Genomic DNA, 21,888 nt, shown 5'->3' with positions numbered 1-21,888 from the left:
TGGTATAAAACTACTGATCAGTGTGCTCCTGTCACCTAGGAAATGCCAACATCAGATGTGTGACAATATCTCAAAGCCGAATCCAAGGGTGTGGAACACAAACAGATGCACAATGGGAAAAGTAACCACTGCTGTGCTCCTCAAAAATGTCAGATGTTAAATTTTTCTAAATCTTGGCTCACTCACCCATCAACAGAAGAGACACAGCCCCACTGAAGTCACATTCACAGCTTTTAATGGTGTCCACCTACTGTTTCCATAATATTTTCATTATTGTCACAAGACCCTGCACATTTTTTTCAGGTGAATTAAATGGTAGCAACTGTGTAGCCATTATGAATAGGATAGATTTTCCACTCTATTTCCCATGGCTTCCTCATCACATCACTTTCAGTTTCTCCTTGGTACTTACAGGTCTGATATCATTTTACTTAATAGACATCTGCTCCACTGCTCATCCCTCCCTTCCAGAAGGTGAGTTCCTTGAAAGCTGGCATCTTGTCTGTATCTCTCGTTGCTGCATTTCCAGCAACTAGGATAATCTGTTGTCCCAAGGAGGTGCACAATAAGTACTTGAGTTAATAAACTCATATTTATCCAATGATGCCTTAAATTTAACTAGACAATCATCAGGCTCGTCCTGTTTCATGTCTCTAGAATCCTGCTGTCCACTAAGACTAGACCAAAGGACCAGAATCATAGCCAAACTAGGAGGATCTACAAAAGGAAGACGAACTGACTTCCTCAGTTCATGTCTCCTCCAACCTCTTCTTCCCTCCTCCTCTTTCCACACATTTATTACACTTGAACAAGACTTTGCTTGTCTAATTTTACCTTCATGGGATTTCCTTTTTCCTCTCCTCCCCACTTCTATTTGTTTCTCTAACCTAAAGGAACTTCATTAGGAGAAAAAGTTTAGAGTGTTTTGGACAAACTTCTTAGTGTATAAAGCCATGAGGCTGAAGTGAACTTCAAGACATACTTTTGTCTTAAATCTTGCACGAAAGGATGAGCATGATGTATTATTCTGCTTCTAAGAATGTTCCCTCTGCAGGATGCTGTCTTTTTTTTTTTTCCGAAACTAACTGCCCCATCACCTTCTTGAACCAAATGTCACCCCTGCTGTGTTTAAACGGTTTTTATCCTGTTCGCCAATAAATAAGTTGCTATTACAAACTTCTTTCCACCAGGCTTATTCATCTAAACTCATCTTTTTAAAAAAAGAAATATGGGGTGAGTGCTTCAAAAGCACCTTCAATCCCTATGTAGCAGATACTATGCTTTGTAGAATTGTTAGAAAGTTTCATTGAAGAAACTGGATGAAGGAAACATAAAGGGGGACAGGTAACAGAAAACACTGAACGCTGAGGGATTCAAAAGACTGAAAGGAAATGTGGAGGGAAAAATCCAGAGGTAAACAGAACAGCTGTTCTCAGGCGGAGCTTTTTTGTGTACCAGGCATGGAGTGAAGGAATCCAGCATGGGAAGGAAAAGGCCACAGTCCTCGTATCCCTTCCTACTAACTGCTCAGGTTGGAGGAGCAACTGCGACTTCTCTTAAGTAGATGCCAACACAGGGGTTCTAATCTGCTTATGATGGGAAGTGTATATGGAATTCCTTGCAGGTATTAGCACTAAAAACAGAGACAAATGGATGGGAACTGGAACAAATCTAGGCAATTGATAGCCTGAAAACGGTTAGATTTAAAAATATTTTCCTCACGAAAACTGGAAATCCAGAAAGCAAGAAAGCAGTTACAAGGACCCAAGGAGTCTAACCAAAAAGTTACTGTGTCACTCCAAGTTTGGGGTTTACAAGTGCAACTGAAGATAAGAAATGATGCAGGTATAATAATTTTAGAAAGGAAATTTATAAAGTTACTCTTAAAAGGCTGTGTGTAAAAGAACTCATCAGTTACAACTGTCATCTAGTTTACAGCGTTCAATTATTTTAGCTCAATATGTATATATCTATGTTTTTGTTTATGAATTCATATAAAATGTGCTTAAGTATCTAATTCAAGTGAAAATGAGTTATGACAGACTCCAAGAAAATTTATTAAACCGAATACACTGCACAGGGAACTATAGTCAATAGCTTGTAAGAACCTTTAATGAAAAAGAATATGTATATTTGTATAACTAAATCACTGTGCTGTACCCCAGAAACTAACATATTACAAATCAACTACACTTCAATTACTATATATATACACATACATATATATATCTATATATATACACACACCACTTAAGTACTTTGGGCATAAACTTAAATAAAAAACTTTTTTAAAAGCTATAGTCAAGTCTGTGACACTCCAGTATTATTGTAAATAAACATTGGAAATTTAATCACGTGTTGTACACAGAAATGTAAAGGTGTCACCAAGGACATGTTAACTTCAGAAATTTAACTTTGACTTCTGCCTGTTTTAGAACTCTAAACACTAGCTCTCAGTTTTTCTAATAAATCTACACTGTTTTTGGTTCTCAATCATTGAATGGCACATTTTAAAGGAATAAAACTAAAGAATGAATAACAAAAACTCCAACTTAAGGTTACAAAAATAAACCTCTTAAGAAAAACCACACGGAACAGGAGATCACTAAACCTCTAATTTCCCACTGCAGGTCAAAAATAACAGCGTGCCCACTCGGGCCACACCTGGGCCACTGTAATGCAGCAGTCACAGCTGCCATCATTTACCGAGCTTACCTTAAGCAGCAGGATAGTCTCCCGCTCGCTCTCCCCCGGCGAACAGGCGACCGTCCGCAGCCACGAGAAAGCGACGCATGCGCAGTGAGCGAGAGCCGCCCCCGCAGTCCCGGCTCCTCAGGGTTCCCGCGAAGGAGTCCGCGTCCCGCCGCGCCGCCTCAGCCGGGCGTCTGCGCCTCCTCGCCCGCCTCGCTCCAGCCCCGGTTCCTCCGAGGGCGGCCCGGGAGCCCTGTTGTCCAGGGGGCTTGGCAACGCGTGAGGAAACTGCGGCCCCTCCCGGAGGCTCGGACTCTCGGCGTGGGCTGGAAGAAGGCGGCGGCGGCGGCGGCCCGCGCCTCGGAGGCGCCCTGGGTCTGCGCGCCGCTGCATCCCGGGCCCGCGACCGGTCGCCGCGGGCGTCGGCGGAGCCGCTTTCCCTCTGCGCCTCGTCTGGTCTCGGGTGAGTTGGCGGCCGGGGGCGCGCGGGGCTTTCCGTGCTGCCCCGCCGACCGGGGGCTGAGAGGAGCCGCAGGGTGCCGGGCGGGGGCCGGGGCGGTTGGCGGGGGCGCGGGAGGCTCAGGCCGCCGGGAGGGCGGCGCGTCGGCGGGGGCTCGCTTGTGCCTGTCGCCCCGGGGCCCCGCGCGGACCCCGGTCGCCCAGGCATTTCGGGGGGTGGGGTGTGGGTGCCGGACCCTAGGTTCCTTTGCTGGGGGAGCCCTCGGGTGCCTGCTGCGGCTTTGGTCTCCGGGGGAGGCCGGTCTCCCCGCGAGGCGGAGGAGCGGAAGAGGCAGGAAGTCCCCCGAGACACGGAGGTCCCCTCGGCGGGGGTGGAGCTGCGGGAGCGGGCGGCGCAGCCGGGAGGGCACGGAAGGGTCGCGGGGCCGCGGGAGGTGGGCGAGGCGGCGGCGGCCGCCGCGCTGCCAGCCCCTCGGAGACGCCGGGGGTGTACGCGGGTCGGGTCGGGAGGAGGGGGCGCCCTCGCAAGGGGAGCCGCCGAGAGGAAGATGAGCGCAGTCTCCCGCTGGCGGGTCACACCCCTGAGTGTTGGTCCAGAGCAGAGGTGGAGGGAATTTGGGAAACCCAAAGAACTTATGGGGAGGGGGAGACGCGGGAGCTGCCAAGTATTGTCATCTCCGTCGCAGTTACTTTCCTTAGCGTTTTTGTGCTTGATGCTCGGCTGTGTAGCTCCAGATTCGCTCCCTCCCATCACCCTCCCTGTGCCACATTGACTCTCCTGTGGTTTTCCCCTTCTCCCCCACTCCTTTTCGGGTAAGCAGTATTTTGCCTTCTGCTTGGTGAGCATTTACTAAGGACAGGAGGCCTGAGCTTGTTCTGCCCTGAACTGCCTTGAATTCCTCTCTCTCCCACCTTTTCTTTTCTGGGATCTTACATGTCACCTGGCCATCAACAGCTAGCTTTTCTTTTGCAGAAATGGCCAAGATCCATGGCGCTATTCCTTTATATCAATGTGTCCACCAAAGACGCGTCGTTTGTCATGAATTACCACGTCTTGGCTCTTTAGCGAAATTAATTTTTAAGATACAAAAGTGGCAAATTTTGGTTTGAGTGTCGGCTGTTTCTTGGGTCAGCAGAGTGTATTTCTGGCAGCCAGACCTGTGACTTAATCAGGAAATGCTTGACTTGGAGGGAAAACTCTTTCCTCAAACTTTGCTGATTCTTTCTTGAGTCTTTGTTGAAGGATTTCTTTTATAAGGTCTAAAGTTTCCTGGCTGAGGATGATGGGGGAAAAAAGACTCAAAGATCCTGGCAGTGATGCCACTGAGCCCTGGAATTAAGAAAGCCTGAACCTGCCCAAACTCTAGGTTTCTTGTTACATGAGACAATAAACTTAGTATTTAAGCCACGCGCCCTGTTCCTGTAGCTATTAGTATCTGATATAGGTGTCACTCACTATATTAGGAATTACAGACATAGTATGCATCCTAAAACAAAGCCATGTGACCGACTGTTAAGAAAAGTCTTTCATTACAGGTTGCTACGAGATATTGAATATGGTTCCCTGTGCTATACAGTATTAATTTGTTGTTACATCTATTTTATATATAGTGGTTAGTATCTGCAAATTTTGAACTCCCAATATCCCTTCCCACCCGTCTGGTTACCAAAAGTTTGATCCATGCTGTAGACCAGAAGTTGACACAAAATTGTAAACTGACTATACTTCAATAAAACAGAAATGTCTTTTTGCATTCAAACATCCTTTAGATGACACATTCGTTTGAATGCGAGCAAGATCATCATCAAAGTTTCACAGCATCCTGGCTTAGTGGAGGAGTGAAAATCTGACTTAGGAATGCATTTATACCAATTATTTGAAAGTCTAGCTGGGGTGAGGGGAGGTATAGCTCAGCGGTAGAGTGCATGCCTAGCATGCATGAGACCTTGGGTTCAATCCCTAGTACCCCTGTTAAAAAAAAAGTGAGTAAGTAAATAAAAATTAATTACCCCCCCAAAACAAAACTTTTTAAAAAAGAATCTCACTGGTAAATTGTTAGCAAGACTTCCTCTGGCTCTGCTGTGTAGTAACAAGCCAGGCAGTGAACTCACTGAACTGCTCACTTCGCTGCTGCTGTCCACTCTCCCTTGTGACCCTCTCACTTCTTTTTCAGGAACAGGAACAGAGGGTACACATCATTAAATAACAGTATGAATATTCTGCCTCAAGTCATGTATTTTAGCCGAATTCTTCCTGAGTCATGGGTTAACTGACAGCACCACAGAATAGTATCATTTTTTTTAAAAAAAAGAAATGAATCAATTTTTAAAGACAATTTCGGAGTCCATGTTGAGCTCGGGCCCAGAGAAGAAGTGAGGTCATATTGGAGATGACTCCCTCCAGCAGACCAAAAGCAGAAACTGACACCTACTCCCATAACAGTTCAAAGAGCTTTCTCTTAGGAACCCCCTGAAAACAGTACTCTTCTTAATCTCTTCTTGATAAATATCCACAGGGAATTAAAGCCCGGTTATCATGTGTGTGTGTCCCACAGGTTGTCACGATGTCCAGCCGGGGAAGGACCATGGAAAGGGAGAGCCAGATGGTGGAAAGGCAGCCCTGATCACAGGCCCAGGTGTAGACTGTCCCGTTCATTCGGATTTCTCAGAGCCATCCCACTCATACAGGTATTTAAATAACATAAAGAAGAAAAACACTGACACATCATTTAAGGCTGTAATTATCTAACTGGCCACCAACAGCAATTTAGAACTCAACTTTATGCACATGTTTATACCATTTCCATAGTTATAACATAATGTAGTTCAGAGAAGCCCTTAAAGAAACCAGATCTTTACTGATCATAAACTCAGATGTGAAATTCCATTTGACATCAGAAGATTCCCTAAAGAGCACCCCACCTCCATCACAGGACACTGCTCCTTCTCAGTCCGTCACCCAGAGCCTGTCCTCAGATGTCCCTTGCCTGCGTATTCTGCCTAACATTTTAATTGACTTATTTCACCTGTTGCTTTGATTTCTTCTCAAAACACTGCCTTGCTCCTTCTTTTGTTCATCTGCAGTTTACATCATCATCACTTAGGATTTAATCCATTTTCCCTCCATGGTCCCCCCCAACAGTGCATATTTATTGTCTGTCAGTTTTGCATCATTTACCAATTGGCTGAGGCTTCAGCAACTCCCTGCACTCAGTATTCACAATAGGTTGGAAAAAAAGATTTTTTAAATTCCACATGTAAGGGATATCATATAGATTTTGTCTTTCTCTATCTGACTTATTTCACTAACGTAAAATTCTCTTTAAGTCCATTGGCATTGCTGCAAATGGCAGAATTTCATTCTTTTTATGGCTGAGTAGTATTCCATTGTATACATATACCACATCTTCTTTATCCAGACATCTGCTGATAGGCATTTAGGTTGCTTCCTGTCTTGGCTACTGTAAATAGTGCTGCCATGAACATTGGAATGCATGTATCTTTACTTATTAGAGTTTTCCTTTTTTCCAGATCCCAGGAGTGGGGTTGCTGGATCATATGGTAGTTCTATTTTTAGTTTCTGAGGAACCTCCATACTGTTTCCCATGGTGGCTGCACCAATTTACATTCCTGTCAGCAGTGTAGGGAGGGTTCCCTTTTTGCCACATCCTCTCCAACACTTGTTACTTGTAGACTTTTTAATGACAGCCATTCTGACAGGTGTGTGGTGAGACTTCATTGTGATTTTGATTTGCATGTACCCTTAACATGCTCAAAGTTAAGACTTTCACCTCTCACTGCTGCCAAAGCACATGGACCCCCCTTCTGTTGGTTTACTTGTTTGTCACTAAACCGAGGTCTTGCTCCTGAAAGATCTCTGGGCTCTCTTTTCTCAGTTTATGTAACACAGAGTAAACTGATGCTCAATAAATGTGTTGAATAAAAGGCTAATGTTTTTTTAAAAACCTAATAAACTGTACAATATTTCATGTAAATGTTGCTGTGGCCACACAGTAGCAAACACAAATTTAAAGAATACCTTTTGCAAACATAATAATCCCTAAATATGTCATTTCAACATTTACATTTTTCTGTTGCCCATCACACATTCATTTGGTAACACACACATATATATATTACATTTTCACTGAGGCCTGGTGAGACTGTGAACATTAACCTCAGTCTGATGACATCAACCCTCAGCGAGGAATAGTGATTTCCACGTGGCTAGCAGCCAAAGACAAATTGAAATGACCTCAGATTAACCTTTCCACAAACTTTTATAGTGTTGAGTTGACTAAGTTAAGTGCAGAATGAGGCAAACAATATAAACCTTTCCCCCTTTCTCAGCACGTGTGCTGAGATGTAGTAGTGACTGAAAGTAGTAGACTTTATGGCTGAACAAGTCACCAATCATTTATGTCAAAAGGGAGAGCTTTCATTAAAAGTCTGATCATTTCGCACTAAAAGTGAATTTTCTATCAACATCAATACACGGTAAAGCCTTTCATAATTGAAAAACCTGAACGCAAACACAAACAGTGGTCTTATTCTAAATGCCATCACTGTGATGAACAGAGTTCTGTTTTACCCAGACGTGACGGACTTGCTGGATGTTTACAATTGGCATGTACCGAGCCCTGCTGTGTGGATTTAGAAGACTTGCAGAAGATGTGAACACGGTCAAGATCAGGCTCAGGACTAGCTCCACCAGGTATATAATGTGAATCCATTCAAATCTCTCACCTTGGTGTTCCTTATGTTATAAAATAGTATCCTTTATTGTTATTAAATAATGTCCACCTCATAAGATAAACTTAAAAAGATATGAGGGGAGAGGGTAGAGCTCCATGGTAGAGCCCTTGCTTAGCATGCATGAGGTCCTGGGTTCAATCCTTGTTTCCACCAGTAAAGAAATAAGTAAATAAATGAACCTAACGACCCTCCTCCCCACTCCAAAAAAAGGTGAAAAGCACCAGAAGATGCCAGAACCACTGAGACATCAACAGTGGCAGATAACTTACAATAATGAAGGTCACTGCCTTAAGGTAGATTACACCCCAGTTGAGACGTGATTAACAAAAGTGACCTATGTTCCTCAACTCAGCTTTGAGGTCCTGCTGGTGACTAGAATATAACCCATGAAAAGCAGAATTAATGGTTTCCTCCCCGGAAATAGTTCTTAGACAGGGTCTTTCTATTTTTGTTGTTGCAATTTTTTATTTTTAATTTTCTCTAATGACACCGTCATTTTTGCTACCATGACTCTCAAACAAAAATGAAATGTAGTCCTAACAGAATACCATCCTTATGTTGGATAAATGGTAAACTGGGAGTCCAGTAAAGGATATGAAAATCCTGAGAAGTTATGATGATGAAACTTGGAGAAAACTATAAATATGCAGTAAATTAAAATATGGGGGAAGGGATTAATTGGGAGTTTGGGATTGGCAGAATCACATTACTATATACAGAATAGATAAACAACAACACAGGTAACTATATTCAACAGCTTGTAACAGCCTATAATGAAAAAAATCTGAAGAGGAATATATATATATATATGTATAACTGAATCACTATGCTGTACACCAGAAATTAACACAATATTGTAAACCAACTATAGTTTGGTTAAAAAAATAAATAAATAAAAATAAAATAAAGTTTTAGTAAAAATAATTTTAAAAAATGAATGCAACAACAACAACAATAAAAATATGGATGGAAACTCAAACATGCTTTAATTATAGGAATCCTATAAATGAACTCTTCAGCCAAAGCATTTCAGATGAACTTGTTTTCTCAGCAGGTGATAACACAGATCCTGGGGACTGAACTGTGCCTGCATGCTGGACCACATGTTGTTTGGAACGGTTGGTGCATGTTACATGGGCTGTCACCCCAGCTACTTACTGTGTCAGTCACCTAAGGCAGGGCTCTGGGCCCGCATGGCTGTGCACCTGCTGGTGTGTTTAGAGGACCTGACCTTCCTACAAAGTGTAGACTGTATAGATGGCCGGTGCCCACCTGGCTAGGTCCCCAACACCCGCTACACCATTCAGATTTATTAGGCAACATCAGGGGAGTCTTTTTTTTAACTGAAGTATAGTTGATTTATAATGCTTTGTTAGTTTCAGGTGTACAGCATAGGGATTCAGTTATACATATGTATTCTTTTTCATATTCCTTTTCATTGTAGGTTAGTACAAGATACTGAATATAATTCCCTGTGCTGTACAGTAGGACCTTGTTGTTTATCTATTCTGTATATAAAAGTGTATACCTGCTAATCCCAAACTCCTAATTTATCTCTCTACCCCCTACTTTCCCCTTTGGTAACCGTAAGTTTTTTTTTTTTTTTTTTATATCTGTGAATCTGTTTCTTTCTGTTTTGTAGGTAACTTCATTTGTGTCATTTTTTTTCAGATTCCACATACAAGTGATATCATATGATATTTGTCTTTGTCTCACTTAACTTCACTTAGGATGAAAATCTCCAGGTCCATCTGTGTTGCTGCAAATGGCATTATTTTATTCTTTTTTTTTTGGCTGTAAATAGTGTAAATATACCAATGCTTCTTTATCCAGTTGATGGACATTTAGCTTGCTTCCGTGTCTTGGCTATTGTAAATAGTGCTGGTGTGAACACTGCCATGCATGTATATTTTTGAGTTAAGAGTTCCCTCTGGATATATGCCCAGGAGTGGGATTGCTGGATCCTAGGGTGAGTCTATTTTTAGTTTTTTAAGGAATTTCCACACTGTTCTCCATAGTGGCTGCACCAAACTACATTCCCACCAACAGTGTAGGAGGGTTCCCTTTTCTCCACATCCTCTCCAGCATTTATTATTTATAGATGTTTTAATGATGGCCATTCTGATAGGTGTGAGGTGATACTTCATTTTAATTTTGATTTGCATTTCTCTCATAATTAGTGACATTGAGCATCTTTTCATGTGCCAAACAGATGAGTTTTAAAAGCACTTCATAACATCCTTTCTCAATATTTTATATTGTAATATTGTTCATTTAATAACAGAATAACAGCATTTGCCACAATTCTTTTAAAACACTGCGTCAATAACAGAATTTTAATGGAAAAACAAAGACTAAGGTAAGAGAGTCTAGTTTTCTTAATGTGAGAAGCATTCTCTTGTTCATTAACGTACAGCAGTAGCAATGCCTGTTTTAAACTTCACTCCTGGCATTGATGGTGAGAAGGCACCCGTGGACAGAAGAGATAAAAAGAGCTCCACTAGACATATTAATGAAATCACTCATCACTATTCCAAAGAAACTTCCGATGAAGCAGTGGTGGGGACCATGGCTGCTGTCACCGGCCTGCTGGCTTCCGTGCTTTGTTGGTTAACCAGCAGTGAGGTACATGAATTAGTTCAAGGGGCAAGCCCCACAGATAGAATTTAGAGACTCAAAGTGTTTTGACATCTTAAGAAGGAAAATACATCTAAATATTGTATTTCAAAGTCTTCCATAAAAATCATGCCAAAGTTGCATAATTTTTTCTCTTTAGTAAATTTTTTCTCTCACATGGTAGACTTCAGAGTTTCCCTTTAGACTGTGAATTTCCTGAAGCTGACACACAACTACCATATATCGTTCTCCTTGTATTCCTAACATCTTCCAAGATGCCGGATGTGTGACACGTGCTCAAAATCAACTGTTAAACTAATTAGTCATTTATTCACATCTTTTAATCCATAGCTTAAAAGAACATTCATGCCCAAATTTATTACTTTATCACCACAAATACATTAGCAAGGATGTTGGTATTAACTCCCCCGCCTCAACTGTGATAAACTGTAGTGTACTTTAATATTTTGAGTTTTTTATTGGAGACAGTTTTAAAATCTTTAAGCGATAAAGTAGCCTAATCATAGTCTAAATGTATAATGTAAAATTTCACAATCTAGATTACCGCTGTAACGTCCTGACTGGGCAACTTAATTATCTTGTTCTCCCCCAGACTGATGCTAAAGCCATGGGCTTGTCTCTCCATAACGGCGTCCTAGACCCCCTAACAGTGTAAGTTCTGCTTATTATCCACTCCAGCAGGCTGGTCTCATCACTACTGTAATGTATGCAATAAGTACATTATTGTAAAATGTAGTAACTAATCAATCTGGCCAAACACATAGCAGTAATTCAACCTCCAAAATCTGAAATTCAAAATGAATTTATTCTCTAGTTCAGAAGCAGGTCATGAATAGGAAATCTAGTAAACAGAAGATAAAATTATAGCATAAGATTGCTGCAATATAATAGCAATTATATTATATTACATATCATTATATATATAATATAATAATTGGGATTCCACCAGACAGGAACTTGAAAGGACTCTGTGGCTAATAAGGCAGAAAATGAGATCTTGTCTGAAAAGTTAACAGAAAAATGAACCAAAACCAAGCAGTGAACTCTTCACTCCTTCTAGTCCCCCTTTTCTATACTTTGTTTCCCTGTTCTTCAGTCAGCTTCTCTTGTTATGACTGCCGTCAGGAATTTTTACAGTCACTGGACATGCAGTTTACTAACTCTGCATGCAAACTAATGCAATGTCACATCCAGGTATGAACAGTCCACTGTGCATGTGTTCCTCTTGCCTCTGTCAGCAAAGCAGTGGTCCTGTGAGTTCAGGTGGCATATTCTGTTTGTCTGTGTCCCTCACAGAACCCTCCACTATGTGTACCATTGAGCAGCCCCCACGGGATGGCCACACGAGTTACTGCCCCAGCAGAGATGTCTTGTTAGCAAACACGAGCCCCATTCTCACTAGGGTGACACAAGCCCAACCAGCAGGTAGGGTCCACTTACTTCTCAAAATCCTCTATTTCTAAAAAAAAAAAAAAAGTAATAATAATGTTAACACAAAAGTACTATAAATGACAAAAATCTAAAAGCTTTTATATCGAATTTAGGATGACAAACAATAGAAAAAAGCATGAGTGTCATAAAAGTGGTAAGTTCTACCTGATTTTCTCAGAGATATAAAGTCTGTATAGGTGTATATGTCTGTATATTTATAGTACAACATATACACAAAACACTTCAGTGGTTTAAAAAAAAAACCGTAAGACTAAGTCAAACAGAAAGGCAAAAGAAAGTGAGTAAACAGGGAAGAATAAACTTGAAACAGAAAAGTCAGTGAAGTAACAAAACAGCTGAAAATGTTGATTCAGCAGGAAAACAAACATGACTAATATATCAAACAGTAATTCAGTTAAAATAATAAGTAATCCACTTCCAGTGACTGAATCCAAAAAAAGTTAACTTAGTCAAGTCTCGACAAAACTTAGGTAAGATTAGAAATGGTTATAGCATTTCAACTACCGATTAAAGAGAAAATGAATAATGATGGAAACCCGGTATCAGGATCAAGGAATGCTGATTGATTAAATATTAAAGCAATGTATCAAACATGATGTACTTTTCTACCAAACACAGTGCAGAAATATACAGGGCATAATTTCTTAGCATAATTCACAAATACTTCATAGCCTTCCAGTGTCTAATGATTAGATACAAACATCGTTGTTGTCTTGAAGATGCTTCTGAGAGTCAGCACTCTCCGGCAATGTCTATGAGGGTCTGACTTGTGACTGGCCAAGTGCTGAATGCTTCTGTACACCCCCACTCACTCCCCAAACGACCCTGAGAGGAAGTGACAGCTTCATTCTACAGTTTAGAAGCCTCAAGATCAAGTAGTTCACATGCTCCTGGTCACACAGGTCTATAGGTTTGCTGTAAAGAGAACTGCCCCCTTGATCTAGCAATCTCACTTCTGGGCATTATACCCAGAGAAAATTCTTAACTCAAAAGATACATGCACCCCAGTGTTCATAGCAGCACTGTATACAATAGCCAAGACAAGGAATCAACCTAAACTTCCATCAACAGATGACTAGATAAAGAAGCTGTGGTATATTTATACATTGGACTACTACTCAGCCATAAAATTAATGAAATACTGCTATTTGCAGCAACATGGATGAACTTGGATGGTGCTATGCTAAGTGAAGTAAGTCAGACAGAAAGAAAAATACCATATGATATCATTTACATGTGAAATCTTAAAAAAGGGACACATGAAATTATTTACAAAATAGAGACAGACTCACATAGAAAACAAACTTATGGTTACCAGTGGGGAAAGGGGGGTTGGAAGGGTAAATTAGGAGTTAGGGTTTAGCAGATACAAACTACTATGCGCAGAACAGAGAAACAGCAAGATCCTACTGTACAGCACAGGGAACTATATTCAGTATCTTGTAATAACCTATAATGAAAAGGAATATGAAAGTGAATATATATGTATAAATGAACCACTATGCTGTACACCAGAAATTAGCAAACTCTATAAACAGACTAGACTTCAATTAAAAAGTTTAAAAATTAAAAAAATATATATACATTGGAATGCTCCTGGCCAAGTCCTGAATGCTTCCATACACCCCCACTTAGTTCCCCAAATCTTTTATTTCTAAAAAAAAAAAAAAAAAAAGAGTTGCGTTATGCCTAGGAGTAGGCTTCCAGCCAGAAATAAACACAGATTTCAAACGTAACCTTCAAGCATCACTGAAGGAATTAATCATAATTGTAGAGAACATGAGCACAGCAATCTGAGAGCACTGCTGAATGAGGACCCTGTTTGAGTGTCCACCATATACCAGACATGGCTGTAGAGTCTCACACTTACAATGTCACTGAATCCCCACTAAAACCCTGCATGGCTTTGGCACCACTCTTGAATTCTGACTGTGTACCAGACACCTTGGAAGGTATTCCACCTAATCACTTATGTTCATTTTGTTTCTCAAAGATAAGAGAGTTGCCCATAATGTGCAGATGTGTAAACTTAAGTGTGAATCAAAGGTGTTAGTAAAATTTACCTAAATAACACAGATTTAGGTACCAGAACCAGGATTCATAATCCAGCCTAAGATTTCAAAGCTTTTTATTCTGTCCAAAATACTGCACATCCACTCCAAATTGTTGTCAAACAGATCTTCTAAACTATCAAGTGGTTCACCTTGGAGAGGAAAATGCATATCAGCTTCCCGCCTCTCCGTCAACATTTAGAAATACCTGCATGCAGTCTGACTCATTCCCAAAGAAATACTCTTTGCTCGGATACCAAAGCAGATCTATTTAGGATTTAAAGAGCTCAGCTTTATTTTAATGACATTAGCAAAAAGCCTTTCTGTATTACCCAAGGGGCACTCAAAGCAGGCATTCTATCCCTGGAATGGAATAAAAGAACATAATTGTCCTACAGTGTCTCAGACTTAATTTACTGCTTATATACTACCTTGAACACATATCAGCTCTGCTTACAAGTCCATTATGCAAATGTACCAGTGACCAAAAGTAAAACATGAAACCCAGTATTATTGGGAGAAAGATGCCCCCTCCTTTGCTTGTGTTCTGATGTGTGTGTGAGACTGTATTTAAAGATATGCATTTATAATCTACACACATTCACTAATGTCTGTGTTTGTATGTATACATGTAATATACACAAAGTACATTTTAAATGCTGGCATTTCTGGAGTTATAAGGTCAGAAATTTTAAAAACAAACTATAGAGTATTTCCTATGCTCATTGTACCCAAACAAATACAAATCACTTTAAAATACTGTTACTTAGATGTATCAATTCCTCGATTCAGGAAATAGTAAGTTTAAGCTTTTTTTGCTTTTCATTTCCATTAAAATGATACCATTGTTAAAGATAGTACCTGAAATTCAATTTCTATTTCCTTGCTCAAATTCTAGAATGTTAATGGCTCATGGTGAGGTCCGGCCTAATCTTTTGTAGGAATAATTACTTTCTCTGTTCAGTTTACTCTGTTTTTTTTATAATCACTTGTAAAACGTGGGATACAGTGGAATGTAAAGCTATAACCTTAAGAGTAGGCAGATGAGTAACGGGGGCTGACTTTCTGGTTCTTCAGTGCATTGTAATTAAGAATTTTTGGAAGGTGGCTTAGGGAGACAGTTTAAAAAATGATTTGTGATGTACTTTAAAGAAATTGAGTATGGGCACAGGTTTCCCTTTGAAGCTGGGGGATATAATTAAAGTGGAAATAGACTTCTGGTTCATAACGCTCTTGTAATTTCCTCTTTGCAGATTTGGTTGCTGGCTGTCGCTTGGCACTGTCAGAGGGAGTCCCCAGGTGAGGATAGCATGGTACACAATGGAGTCTACTTGTAGCTCAGAGACATCAGACAACAGGGATTTTCTCCTCAATTGCATGAAATTACATGCATTTTTAAAACAAACATTTTATTTTAGAAAAGTTCGGGATTTACAGAAAAACTGTGAAGAAAGTACCAAGTGCCCCTTAACCCTAAATGTTGTTTCCCCATCATTGAAATCATAACACTCCTATGGTAGCTCTGTCATCAGTGAACCAAGATTGATACATTACCACTAACAGATGTCAAAAATGTATTCATGCATCCTTAGTTTTTACTGACAGTCCCTTTTCTGTCCCAGGAGATCACAGTTATACTTAGCTATTGTCTCACATTAGGCTGCCCTTTACTGTGACAATTTCTCAGACATTCGTCTTTTTTTTTTTTTTTTAGCTGACCATACCAGTTTTGCGGAGTACCAGTTAGGCATTTTGTTGCCTGGTGTTTTTCTCATGATTAGACTGAGGTTATGGATTTGTAGGACCACGACCACTGGAAAAAAAAGTTATTCTTTGGCCATCGTTATTAAAGTCCACAAACAAAAACTACTGGAGAGCCTGTGGGAAAAAGGGAATCCTCTTACACTGTTGGTGGGAATGTAGTTTGGTGCAGCCATTACGGAAAATAGTATGGAGATTCCTTTAAAAATAGAGCTACCATATGATCCAGCAGTGGTCCTGGGTATATGTCTGTAGGAGACTCTAATTTGAAAAGATACATCATGCATCCCAGTAGTCATAGCAGCACTATTTACAATAGCCAAGACATGGAAGCAACCCAAATGTCCATCAATAGATGACTGGATAAAAGAAGTTGTGGTATAAGGGGGAGGGTATAGCTCACTGGTAGAGTGCATATGCTTAGCATGCATGAGGTCATGGGTTCGATCCTCAGCACTGCTTCTAAATAAAAATAAAAATAAGAAAATAAACCTAATTACCTTCCACCAAAAAAAAATTTAAAAAAAAGTTGTGATACATTTATACAATGTAATAGTACTCAGCCATAAAATAGAATGAAATAATGCCATTTGCAGCAACATGGATGGACCTGGAGATTGTCGTTCTAAGTGAAGTAAACCAGAAGGGGAAAGAAAAATACTGTATCACTTACATGTGGGATCTAAGAAAAAGATACAAGTGATTTTATTTACAAAACAGTCATAGAAACAGTCATAGAAAGAAAACTATGGTTACCAGAGAGTGAGGGGATGGGAAGAGATAAATTGGGAGTTTGAGATTTGCAGATACTAATTACTATATATAAAATCAATAAACAACAAGTTCATACTGTATAGCACAAGAAACTATATTCAATATCTTGCAGTGACCTATAATGAAAAAGAATCTGAAAACAAACAGGTGTATGTTTATGTATGACTGAAACATGATGCTATACACCAAAAACTGACACAGCATTGTAAACTGATTATACTTCAATTTAAAAAAAAAGTCATTCTTACCACATCGTATCAAAAGTACGCACTGTCAACATGGCATCACTGATGATATTAATCTTGATCACCTGGTTGAGGTAGTGTCAAGTTTCTCTACTGAGAAACCACTCTTTATTTTTGGAAGGAGATTATGATGCACAGCTCACAGCTCACACGTAAGGAGTGGCAATTATGTTCTACCTCTCTGAGAGTGAAGTCTCTATGTAAATTGTTGGGATTTCTTCTGGTGGAAAAATCTGTACTCCTCACTTATTTATTTATTCAATAATTTATATCCACATAGGCTTATGGATATTATTTAAAACATTAGGTTATTTTTTAAAGTCATTTCTACTTCAGGCAATTCTAATCTACTGCAGACTAGAATTTTCTATTAAAAAACAGTGAGTAGAGAGGGGATAGCTCAATGGTAGAGCACATGCTCAGCAGGCATGAGGTCCTGGGTTCAACCCCCAGTTCTTCCATTAAATAAATAAAATTGTTTAAAGAAACTGAATAGTAAAAGCCTTCAATGTTGTCCACTATTTAAACTATATCCAAAAATCTGGTAGAAAGCTTCATTCTATAAGGAAAAAGTTTCCATTAAAAAGTTCTTGTTAAAAAAATCAGTCTTATGTAATTTTAATAAATTCCCACCTAAATTATTCCATGAAGAAGATACGAATAATATAAATATAAAATTAATTCAAACTTCTGGCATCAATGACTTTTCCTTTAATTAGTGACGATGCTATCTACCAAACAAAAAATCAAATATTAGAACAAATACACTTGCATGTGGGAAATCTAAAAATTTAAATCTCATCAAACATAATACACAAGAGAAAATAATATTTACTATGCTAACAGAGGGATAAAATCCTCCCCAACTTCCTGACATGACTAACATAAAGCAAAATTTATTAACGGTCATAATATAACTCTTCCATGATTAACTCTGCGTATACATGTAATACATGCTTATGGCTTAAGGTAGCTTTTTGGTGATAGCAGCAAGTCAGTCTAATTCAATCGTTTTATAGTTGAAGCACTAAAGGGTACTTTACTGAAATTGAAATAGCGTATTAATATTGTGTTTTCCGTGTATTAAAGTTCAAGGAAAAAAGCAATGGTGATGAAAGTCAAAATAGTGGTTACAGTAACTGGGGATATGCATGCAAAGTTCACCGCGCTGTAGACTTCAGATTAACTTCCACACTTTCTTTCATGTATTTATTCCCTTCACTGGAAATACCAAGTGGTGTTACATCCCCAACTCCACCATCACAGCTATCCCGAGATGCACATGAACCCAATAAAAGGCACATGATCTCCAAGCGTTAACAGCACTCATTGTCTCCACCATTTACCAAAAGTTGGCTCAGATCTGTGGGGCTGTCTGTTCAGAAGCCTGTTTCCTTCAGCCAAGGGTGACTGACGGAGAGTCTGGGTTGTGCAGTAAGTTTCCCACGTGTCTGGTTTGCTTCTGGCACCTCTGCCAATAATCTCACCAGGTTGACCAAAATAAACCACATTAGGAAGTATCTTTCATTGGAGGCAGACGGGAGTTTTAAGTAAACCAGTGAGGGGGAGGTAAATGCTTTGACAAAGAAACGTAATCAAACTTACCTGTGTTTTCTTCAAAACTAGACAACAATGATTATCTTACTACTGTGCACTTAATGATCTATGTTTTCTTCCTATTAAAAAAAAATCCTCCAAACCTACTATCCAGAGTTAACAAAGATATTCCTGAATTTATGTATCACTGCCCTTTGATACTGGTTTTTTTGGTAGTAGTCATATTACAAAAGTTTTATTCAAAACAGGACTTTTAAACGTTAATCATGCTTTCTCTTAATTTCTAGGATAATTTCCAACAGGCTTTAATTTTTTATTCACCTCTGAGAGGAGCACCTCGGGGCCACCGCGGGAGTCCATGTTGGGGAACTTGGCAGCAGCATGACAGGGACCTAGGGACCTGCGGTGGGGCCACAACCACCACCAGAGCAAGTGCCTCGACCTTGGCCTGAGGAAACCATTTTTCAAGAAGTGAAGAAAACTCTGTGTACCCTACATGTGGGAGATGGGAGTGCGAAGATACGGAAGGTGAAGAAGACAGAGAGGATACCACCCCCACTGGCCTGTTGTGCAGTGAGGCTGATGGGTATCCAGCGTGTCTCAGTTGACCGTGAGAGAAGGAAACTGGTTTTCCAGAAAGCTGTGCTCATGGCTTCTGCTTGACCTGTGATCTTACATGGGCAGAAAGAAGTTTTATATAGATTATTTCACGTCTTCTATGTATCAGCCTTGTGGGATAACCAGAACAGATGGAATAGTGTCCTTCCATTTCACAGATGAGGAAACTTGGATTTTGTGTTCTATAACTTGGCCAAGGCCTCAGAGCTTAAGAGGCAGAAGTAAATTTATAACTGCATTTTCTAACTCCTGTTTTTAATTTATTATGAACTAATTTCAGAGTTAGAGCTTATTGAGGTTCTTCATAGACAGTAAATGATATAGATGTAGGACAGTTTGGGACTTCTGATGTATTACGTTGATTCAGTTCAGGCCAAGTAGATCACGGTGCTGTACACTGAATGCTCATTATGAGCCCAGTTATGAATTGTGAAATAAAATTTTATTTTTTGTATTGATCATGCTATGTTTTCTGAGCTAATAATTTGTCAGTGTGTAAAAGTAAAGGAGACAAATCTTAAAAATATTCTTAACATTAGCAACATTCCAATTGATGCCTTTAAGCACATTGGAATTTAACACATTACATAATTGGGGTTTTCAAAGTTCTGTGTTTTACATATTTCATTAATAACGTGGAAGGGGGAACATAACTATATACTGACTCTGGCCGAGTTCTGGGAGAGGGAAAAAGATTTGTTATACCAATTGAGTTCAAAATAGTATACTTGGAACCAGTTCTTATTATAGATTAAAGTCTAAACTGGTCTTTGGCAAGAAGGGACAAAGGATAGGTGAAAAAATATTTTGAGTTTAATTTAACTGTTTAATATAATTGTAAATCTCTGTGTTTGTAGGAGTATCGACTAGTGAAGTAAGTGCCTATTTTCCTGTGCCACCCAAATAATGATTTCTTCTGTGTTGAATTTACTACACCATGGTTTGCTTTGTGATTAAATATTTTAAAAATAGATTTTGCTTCCAATAGGGAAGCAGTATTACTGGATGGGTAGAAGACTTCAATTCAGTGCTTTTCATAAGATTGTATTTGGTGACCATATAAATGTGAGTTTTAGCAACCGTAATTTGAGTATATGTTTTTGTCTATGAAGAACAGAGTTTATAAAATAGATTTGATTCTCCAGCCTTCTTTACACTCTGTGTCTTTGATATAACCATAAGCTTTATCGTGGTGGGCAAGTTCAGGTTTCTCTAGGGCATGTATCTAGAAGTGGTGCTATTAGGTTGTAGATAATGTGCATATTCAACTATTAGGGCTGAACTTGTCTATGTTCTTAAGTCTTGTTGACTATTTTAAGTTGAAAATACTTGACAACATACATAGTACTGCAGTCAACACTTTTCTTGCATGTAATATTTTCCTTCTTTGTGTTACTTTTTGGGATATAAACATTTTGTTGAAGCCAGATTGCTTGTAAAACAAAGTACTAACCTGCTGTACTAACATAAATTGTAATGGGCAGTGAGCAGTTGTGGTATTGCTCAAACAAAACTAGTTAATCTTGAAAGCAAAGAATAAGCAGACTATTCTGAATTATTTCATTGTCCCAAATCAGGATAACAAATCAGCTAAAGTTGAGAAGTAACAAGAGCACAATCTCCTAATAAAATGTTCATTATAAATAATAAATGAATACTGGTTAACAAAAAAAATTTTTTTTATTCACTTCCAAAGAGACTTTGGGGAGTAACAGGAAGCCTGGTTTTAGTTGGTGCTGTTGTGTCCTCTCCAAAGTTCTGATGCTGAAGCCCTGACCTTCCTGCCCCGCCCCCGCCCCCGATGTGGTAAGTGGAGGCAGGGAGGTAACTAGGTTCTGATGACCCCACAATGGGAAGCGTGTGTTCTTGTAAGAGGAAGGGAGATGAGATCTCTCCCTTGGCCATGCTAGGACACAGTGAGAAGGTGGGTGTCTGCAAGCCAGGATGAGAGCTCTCACCAGGGAATCTACAGGCGCCTTGACCTTAGACTTCCAGCCTCCAGAACAAAAGAAAGAAATTTCCAGAAGGAAAGAAATTCCCCTTGTTGAAGCTCTCCAGCCCAAGCAGACTAAGACAGCTGGGGTGTCAGCTCTGTCCCGTGAACCACATGGGAATCAAACTCAGGTAGATGTAGCCAGATATGTTCCATGATGGAAATTAAGTCTTTGCTGTCACGAAAAATGCACTTTTGTAATAACGATTGTGTTGCTTATTAATTCTATTTATGTTGCTCAGAGCACATTCATATTTGGAGCCTGGCATCCCACACTGAGAATTAACTACCACAAAGACTTAAAAGTAAAGATGGACCGAAAAGGCATGAACAGTCAGGTTTTTTTCAATGCAGGTACTAGGGATTGAACCCGGGACCTCACGCGTGCTAAGCACGCACTCTACCGCTGAGCTATATATCCCACCCCACTCCCAACAATACCTTTTTTTTTTATACATGACCTGCATGGTTTAATGACTGTGACACTGCATTCCAGGAGGAACAAGGCTCACTTGCACCAACTGCCCACACGTCACCTGCTCCCACACCCAGCCCTGCCACCATGCCCGCTGACAACACGTTTCATCCTTTCAAGCCCCCTCTGTGCTCCCAGCCGGGGCCTACAATTAGAGCCAGGGCTAGGTGCCGTACAGACATGACTCTTTTCTTATTAAAAAACAAAAGACCCTCAAAAATAAGATCCTGACCATCAGGAATACACACATCTATGTACACTGTCCCTTGCCACTCCCCCCTACCCCCAGCCCCCACCACACAGGTAGCTGCAGCATGGGCATCTGTATACACTGCTCCTTGCCCACCCCCATGCAGGCAGCTGCGGGATGGGCTGGGAGGTGGGAGCCCACTCTTCCCCAGGTTCAGGCAGGTTCAGCCC

At 40.1% G+C, this 21,888-nt stretch overlaps 2 protein-coding genes across 2 annotated transcripts in view; one reads left to right on the top strand and one right to left on the bottom strand.

Moving 5' to 3' along the window:
- LOC140697659 (NADH-cytochrome b5 reductase 3-like) overlaps positions 1-21,888 on the bottom strand; it is a 63,264-nt gene that overhangs the window by 28,323 nt on the left and 13,053 nt on the right. The gene's annotated exons all lie outside the window — the stretch shown is intronic.
- On the top strand, positions 1,229-20,651 carry LOC140697958 (uncharacterized). The gene is made up of 5 exons (XM_072966364.1): positions 1,229-1,233; positions 2,631-3,154; positions 5,706-5,838; positions 15,299-15,344; positions 18,670-20,651. The coding sequence occupies exons 1-5, from the start codon at positions 1,229-1,231 to the stop codon at positions 18,832-18,834; spliced, it is 873 nt and encodes a 290-aa protein (XP_072822465.1). The 3' UTR covers positions 18,835-20,651.

Source organism: Vicugna pacos, chromosome 8 (genome assembly GCF_048564905.1).
Source record: "Vicugna pacos chromosome 8, VicPac4, whole genome shotgun sequence".
Taxonomy (NCBI): Eukaryota; Metazoa; Chordata; class Mammalia; order Artiodactyla; family Camelidae; genus Vicugna; species Vicugna pacos.
This window is presented reverse-complemented; position numbering and strand designations above follow the sequence as displayed.

Coding starts and splice junctions, on each gene's coding strand:
- LOC140697958 (XM_072966364.1), top strand. Junction 3,155..5,705: donor TGCGCCTCGTCTGGTCTCGG/GTGAGTTGGCGG, acceptor TGTGTCCCACAG/GTTGTCACGATGTCCAGCCG. Junction 15,345..18,669: donor CTGTCAGAGGGAGTCCCCAG/GTGAGGATAGCA, acceptor CTTAATTTCTAG/GATAATTTCCAACAGGCTTT.